General features: G+C 45.9%; 1 protein-coding gene across 1 annotated transcript; it reads left to right on the top strand.

Moving 5' to 3' along the window:
* Window positions 1-688: 688 nt before the first annotated feature.
* Srp14 (signal recognition particle 14) lies at window positions 689-6,911 on the top strand. The gene is made up of 5 exons (XM_004660774.2): window positions 689-819; window positions 949-1,021; window positions 1,311-1,423; window positions 5,555-5,587; window positions 6,562-6,911. The coding sequence occupies exons 1-5, from the start codon at window positions 796-798 to the stop codon at window positions 6,649-6,651; spliced, it is 333 nt and encodes a 110-aa protein (XP_004660831.1). The 5' UTR covers window positions 689-795; the 3' UTR covers window positions 6,652-6,911.
* Window positions 6,912-7,348: the final 437 nt, after the last annotated feature.

The following is a 7,348-nucleotide window of genomic DNA, read 5'->3' as shown; positions in this document are numbered from 1 at the left end:
ACACTGGTGAATCAATCCTCGGTACTTAGGGTTTCACTCTAGCCCAGGCTGGCCTTAAATTCACAGTGTTCCTCTTAAAGGCATGTGCCACTACATGGTGTACTCACAATTTACTTTTTCTTTTTGGTTTTTCGAGGTACGGTCTCTCTCACTCTAGCCTGGGCTGACCTGGAATTCACTATGTAGTTAGTCAGTCTCAGGGTGGCATCGAACTCAGGGACTAAAGGCGTGCGCCACCGCTGGCTCACCTCTTTTTTATAATTTATTTTTTTAATTTGTATTTATTTGATAGTGACAGAGAGAGAAAGAGGCAGATAGGGAGAGAAGAGAGAATGGGCACGCCAGGGCCTCCAGCCACTGCAAACGAACTCCAGACGCTTGCGCCCTCTAGTGCATCTGGCTAACGTGGGACCTGGGGAACCGAGCCTCGAACCGGGGTCCTTAGGCTTCACAGGCAAGCACTTAACCGCTAAGCCATCTCGGAGATGAAGCCAACCACTTTAGGGTTAAGAAAACCGAGCCGAAAAATAATCACGGCTCTATGAAATGTCTCCTCTCGCTCTCATTCCCCCGCCTTGCCCCGGGTGCCCATTTCACAAGCGACAGCCCCGGAGCAGCGTGCAATCTCCGTCTTTCCTCCCGTTGGACAGAAGGGGGCGCCCTAGAGCGCAGGCGCACACCGGGTCTGGGCGGGCCGCGCTCTCGGCGGAAGTGGGGTGCAGCGGAGCGCCGAGACTTCCGGCTGTAACTGTTTTGGGGTTTTCTGTGACAGGGACGCGGCGGACAGAGTTGGGGATGGTGCTGCTAGAGAGCGAGCAGGTAGGGCGGCTGCGGGTGGGCCCGGGGGAGCCCTTGTGTTGGGAGGGTCGGAGCCGCGGCGGGGACGACGAGCGGCCGCCGCCGTCCCCGCCTCCTCACGGGCCGGGCCTGCCGTCTGCTGTGTTGCAGTTCCTGACGGAGCTGACCAGACTGTTCCAGAAGTGCCGGACGACGGGCAGCGTGTTCATCACCCTGAAGAAGTGTGAGCGGCCGGGGCGGGGAGCGGTGGCCGGCGGGCGCCTGCGCCGGGGTCCCCAGAGGCCTCTCCGGCGCTGGACATCCGGGTCCCGGGGACGCCCCTTCCCCCATTGAGTCACGGCGGTGACCGGTCCTGCTCCCGGTGGGCGGGCTTCGCAGCCGGCCGCGATGCGTGACGGCAGTGTCTCGACGTTGCGGGGTTCATCGAAGTGCAAGTGGGGTGGCTGAGTCCCGGGGTGGGGGTGGCTGGGTGTCGCGGGCGCGCCTGCTCACCGCCGCGGCTTCCCACGCAGACGATGGGCGCACCAAACCCACCCCGAGGAAGGGCACTGTGGAGGGCTTTGAACCTGCGGAGAACAAGTGTCTGCTGAGAGCTACTGATGGGAAAAAGAAGATCAGCACCGTGGTGAGCTGGAGCCCTTTTTCTTTTTGCTTCTTTTGTTGTTGTTGTTCTTGTTTAGGTTTCTGAATTCTTTGATATTCCAGGTACGGATTCTCCGTCAGGTGTGCAGCTGGCGAAGGTCCCCCTTCCTCATTCAGTAGGCTGTCCACTCCACCATTATCTGTTTTCCTGCGCTGCACCGGCCTTTTTTAAAAATTTAAATAATTAATTAATTTATTTATTTGAGATAGAGAGAATGGCTACGCCACGGTCTGTAGCCACTGCAAACGAACTCCAGACGCATGTGCCACCTTGTGCATCTGGCTTAACTTGGGTCCTGGGGAATCAAACCCGGGTCCTTACACCTTAACCGCTAAGCAGTTTTCCCAGCCCCCCAGGCAGCTTTTTAATTTCAGGGTGTCCCCTTTTGTCAATTGCCGGCCTTATTTCTGAGCTCTCCAGTCCTGTTCACCAAGCCCTTGCCAATGCTTATATCTCGTGATGTTTTTGCTTGTAACAGTTTCAGAGTTTCAGGACTTAATATTTCAGACATTTGATCTCTTCAGTGTTGATTTTTGTGCAGGGTGAGAGAGAGAAATCCAATTCTTTTACATGTAGCTATGCACTTTCCCCAACACTGTTAAACTACCTTTTAGCCGGGCATGGTGGCACATGCTTTAGTCACAGCACTTGGGAGGCAGAGGTTGTTGGACTGCTGTGAGTTCAAGGCCATTCTGAGACTCCATAGTGAATTCCAGGTCAGCCTGGGCTAGAGTGAGACCCTACCTCAAAAATCAAAAAACAAAAAAAGAGGCTACCTTTTCTCCAGTGTGTGTTTTTGGCATCTCTGTCAAAAATTGAGTGGTTATAGCTGCACGGATTATGTGTGTGTCTTCTGTTCATTGATCTACATGTCGGTTTTTGTGTCAGTGCCGTGCTGTTTTTGTTACTGTGGTTCTGTCATACCACCTGAAATCAGGTAAGGTAGTACTTCCAGTATTATTCTTTTTGCTTAGGATTACATGTCTGGATTTGCATATCTGAGGTCTTTTGTGGTTCCAAATGAATTTTATGATCTCGCTTAATTTTTATTTATTTATTGAGAGAGAGAGAAGTAGGTAGATAGAATGGGCGTTCTAGGGCTTTCAGCCACTGTAAACAAACTCCTGATGCATGTGCCACCTTGTGCACCTGGCTTATGTGGGTCCTGGGGACTTGAATTTGGGTCCTTTGGCTTTGCAAGCAAATGCCTTAACTGCTAAGCCATCTCCAGCCCATGTTTTTTTTTTTTTTAATATTTCTGTGAAGAATGATGATGGAATTTTGACAGGCGTTGAATCTCAAGATTATCTTTTGAGGGGGGTCATGGTTTGCTTTTTCTTTCTTTTTTTTTGTTTTTGTTTTTTCAAGGTAGAGTCTCCCTCTAGCTCAGGCTGACTCACTGTGTAGTCTCTGGGCGACTTCAGGCTTATAGTGACCCTCCTACCTATGCCTCCCAAGTGCTGTGATTAAAGGTGTGAGCCACCAAGCTTGGCTTTTTTTTTTTTTTTTTTGGAGACAGACTGACCTTGAATTTACAATCTCACAAATAGCTGGGATTATAGATGTGACCACCCCACTTGGCTAGTGAGGTGGATTTTATTAATTTATTTATTGGTTTTTCGAGGTAGGGTTTCACTGTAGCCCAGGCTGGCCTGGAATTCACTATGTAGTCTCAGAGTGGCCTTGAATTTACGTTGATCCTCCTACCTGTGCCTCCCAAATGTTGGGTGGATTTTATTTTAAAGATAGTTTTGCTGGGTAGTCCAGCCTAACCTTAAACCTGTGATCCTTCTGCCTCAACCTATCTGGAATCACAAGTGTCTGTCATCGTGTTTGGCTGAGCTGGATTTTTGTTTGTTATCTTTTCATGGAGCTGGAGCTTGAACCCAGGCCTTCCCTCTTGCTGAGCAATCTAGGGATGTCAGTAAACTACATCTCCACTCCCTTGGGCCATATTCTTTTTAATTTTTTTGTTTTGTTTTTCGAGGTAGGGTCTCATTCTAGCTCAGGCTGACCTGGAATTCACTCTGTAGTCTCAGGGTGGCGTGGAACTCACAGTGATCCTCCTCCCTCTGCCTCCCCAGTGCTGGGATTAAAGGTGTGCACCATCACACCCTGCTGTTTAAAAAATATATTTATTTATTTGAGAGAGACAGAATAGGTGCACCAGCTCCAGCTGCTGCATACAAAACTCCAGACACATGCGCCACCTTGAGCATCTGGCTTATGTGGGTCCTTTGGCTTTGCAGCCATTTCTCCAGAACTTTTTTTTGAGGTATGGTGTCACTCTAGCCCAGGCAGACCTGGAATTCACTATGTAGCCTCAGGGTGGCCTTGATCTCAAGACAGTCCTACTTCTGCCTCCCAAATGCTGGGATTAAAGGCATTCACGACTCACCATGCCAGCTTCCCTTCTTCTTTTTTAAAAAATGTTTTCTTGGGCTAGAGAGATGGGTTAGCAGTTAAGGCATTTGCCTGCAAAGCCAAAGGACCCAGGTTTGCTTCCCCAGGACCCACGTTAGCCAGATGCACAAGGGGGCACACGCGTCTGGAGTTAATTTGCAGTGGCTGGAGGCCCTGGTGTGCCCATTCTCTCTCTCTGTCAAATAAACAAATATATATATATATATATATATATATATATATATATATATATGTATGTATGTATATTTTAAAAAGCTACATTTTGGACAAAGATTGGAATTTACAAGAGGGTGAGGCATATCTAAATCAGGTGTTTTTTGTTTTTTTTTTTCTTTTCAATTTTAGCTTGTGTCACTCCCAGGCTAGTTTGGGATCAGAACCTTCCTTTGCAACTGTTGTATAACCCAGCCTAATTTTGAATGCACTCCTGATCCTGCCTCTACCTCCTAAGGGCTAGGATTGCAGGTGTTTGTCACCATGTCTTGCTGTAACTTGTGTAGTACACATCTCAACAATAATTGTACAGTTCAGTGAGAAGAGACCAATCATTTGTCCTGCCAAAATTTCTGTCAGTTTATACTCATAGCAGTGCTATAAAAGTGGTTGTCTAGGCCGGCGTGATGGTGCATGCCTTTAATCCCTGCACTGGGGAGGCAGAGGTAGGAGGATCACCAGGAGTTCGAGGCCACCCTGAGGCTGCACAGTGAATTCCAGGTCAGCCTGAGCTAGAGTGAGACCCTACCTTGAAAAAACAAAACAAAACAAAAAGTGGTTGTTATCTGTTTCCTTATCTCTTCCTTTGTTGGGCCCTCAGTAAAACAGTTTCTTGACATTATATGATTCTTTTATTTTTAAGCTGATTATGACCTTGTCTTTGTGTGGTTCACATGGCAAACGGATAGCTATAGGTCAGGCTTGGTACTTGAGACAATACATTTAGCCAGTGACTGTTGTCTTATTCATGGTGGAGGTACACTATGGCAAAGCAAAAACTTCTTGGATTCTAATAATAATTCCCTATTCTGCTGGGGAACAAGCAGACTGTCCTGTAATCGTACAGGATATTTGTGAGAATAAGTAATAATTAATTGATAAGTGTCTTTTCACAAGTTTTCTTGAGAAAACAGGTTTTGAACTCTCAATCCTCTTGTCTCAATCTCCTATATGCTGGGATTAGAGGCTAGTGCCGCAATACTCATTGAGGGAATTTTAATGCATCTTCCTCAAAAACTGAGATATATCCCAGAATCCAAGGAGACTCAGGACCACCTGTGAAAAGGGTTTTATTTAAATTCTTTATTTTTTGAGGCAGCATCTCACCATGTATCTCAGACTGGACATCAATTTAAGGTTCTCCTGCTCAGCCTCCTGAGTGCTGGGATTGGGATTACAGGGGTGGGATACTACCCCTGGTTTGTGTCAGGGATTTCAATAGAGGTGAACAACAAGGTGTTCTGCAGGAGCCCATTTCTCCTGTCCTGTCTTGGTACAGTTCTCATGTGGAAAAAGGTAGACTTTGCTCATTCTTCAGGCTGAGCAAAGTACAGTAGAAAAAGCATGATGACCCTTGAAATTGGAAATAGTTTAAAGATTAGGTTGTTATCTTCATGAAGCATTTTGAGGTACTGTCTGGGATGGATCCTCACATATCTGTATGTACAAAGTGTGACTTCTTCCCTCCTTTTCCAGGTGAGCTCCAAAGAAGTGAATAAGTTTCAGATGGTGAGTGCCAAGTGCTCTTCAAGTCCCTTTTCTTAGGAAAAGAATGAGCATTGATAGTGAACACTGGCTCAAGATTGGTACTTGGGTTCTGTTGCAGTCAGGTTTGCATTGCTGGCAGAAAACACCTGATCAAGAGCAGGTTGTGGGATAAAAAAGTTATTTTGGCTTATGGCTTCTAGGAGAAACTCCATGATGTCAGGGGAAAATGATGGCCTGAACAGAGGTAGGAGAGTGTGCCAAACACTGGCAAGGGGAAGCTGGCTCTAATATCCATAAGCCCACCTCCAGCAATACACTGCCTCCAGGTGGTGTCAGTTCTCAAATCTCCATCAGCTGGGAACCTAGATTCAGAACATCAAGGTTTATGGAGGACACTTGAATCAAACCACCACAGGTTCACTGCTCTCTGGTGATGTTTTATGAACAATTAAAAAAATATATTTACTTGATAGAGGGGAAGAGGGATAATATTGACACCAGGGCCTCTTGGCACTGCAAACTCCAGATGCATGTGCCACTTTGTGCATCTGGCTTTACATGGCTACTAAAGATGGAGCCTGGTATAGCAGGCTTTGCAAGCAAGTGCCTTTAATCACTGAGCCAACTCCCTAGTCCATGCCTTATGAATAATTTTCAAGTAAAAACTGCCAGGATGAATTTCAACAATGATACTATGTTCCTTTTGTTTTAAGGCCAGATTTTGCTAAGACTTCAAATATGCTTTATGAATAGTCCTGTTGAATAAGAAGTTGCTTGCACTTTTCCTTTTTTGTTTAAAGAAATAAAAGCCTGAACTTCCTTTGGGGTGGAGTTGTACAAGCTCTTGTCAGAATGTTAAAGAGAACTTAGTGGTGATCCCAACACAGTATCACATGATGCTGCAGTAGGATTTTGGCTACCCTTCTTCCATTGGGGAAACAGGCTTTACCAGTTGTCACCTTGTCCTGCTAAGGTACTAAGGTTCTGTGTTTCAGGCGTATTCCAATCTTCTAAGAGCCAATATGGATGGGCTGAAGAAGAGGGACAAAAAGAACAAGAACAAGAAGACCAAACCAGCACAGTGAGCGGCACTGCACTTCCTGCTTTCCCAGAACCACAGAATGGCTATTTTCCTTTTGGTCACAAAACTAGGTTTTTGGCCCCCTCCCTGCCCTCATAACTGTTTTCATGTAAGAGTGGAGAGAAGGGTTGTGGTATTCATAGGGTAGTTGTGGTAAGACGCCAGTTTATTTTAGATGTGGTTGCATGGTTCCTGGATTACAGTTTAAATTCCTTAGTCATTTCTGTGATGAGCAGTGTATCATTAAACTTGTCTTTCAGCGCTGGTTGCCTCTTCATTCCTTTTCTCATCGTATTTTGATTTCTTTTCCAGGTAGGGTTTCACTCTAGCCTAGGATAACATGGAATTCACTATGTAGTCTCAGGGTGGCCTTGAACTCACAACAGTTCTCCTACCTCTGCCTCCTGAGTGCTGGGATTAAAGGGGTTGTGTCACCATGCCTGGCTTCTCATCGTATTTGTTCAGGCACTAACTACTAATTGTAGAATGATATGACTAATGAATAGGTTTTAGTGCTGTCTTCTAGATTATTGAAATGGACAGTTTTATACAATTTCACGTTATCCCATGGACATTCTTCTTACCTGATTAATTGTGTAATTGTACCATCATAATTCCTATAGCAGCTTTTACAGCTAGGTAAGTTGCTGAACCATATTAGGTAAATTTTTTACAAAGTTCTTCTAGAATAATTCTGCCTT

Source organism: Jaculus jaculus, chromosome 8 (genome assembly GCF_020740685.1).
Source record: "Jaculus jaculus isolate mJacJac1 chromosome 8, mJacJac1.mat.Y.cur, whole genome shotgun sequence".
Classification (NCBI taxonomy): domain Eukaryota; kingdom Metazoa; phylum Chordata; class Mammalia; order Rodentia; family Dipodidae; genus Jaculus; species Jaculus jaculus.
This window is presented reverse-complemented; position numbering and strand designations above follow the sequence as displayed.

Bases quoted from the DNA above. Each gene is read 5' to 3' on its own strand.
- Srp14 (XM_004660774.2), top strand. From the start codon at position 796: ATGGTGCTGCTAGAGAGCGAGCAG. The intron at 1,022-1,310 runs GTGAGCGGCCGG...CTTCCCACGCAG, and splicing joins GTTCATCACCCTGAAGAAGT to ACGATGGGCGCACCAAACCC. The intron at 1,424-5,554 runs GTGAGCTGGAGC...CTCCTTTTCCAG, and splicing joins AAAAGAAGATCAGCACCGTG to GTGAGCTCCAAAGAAGTGAA.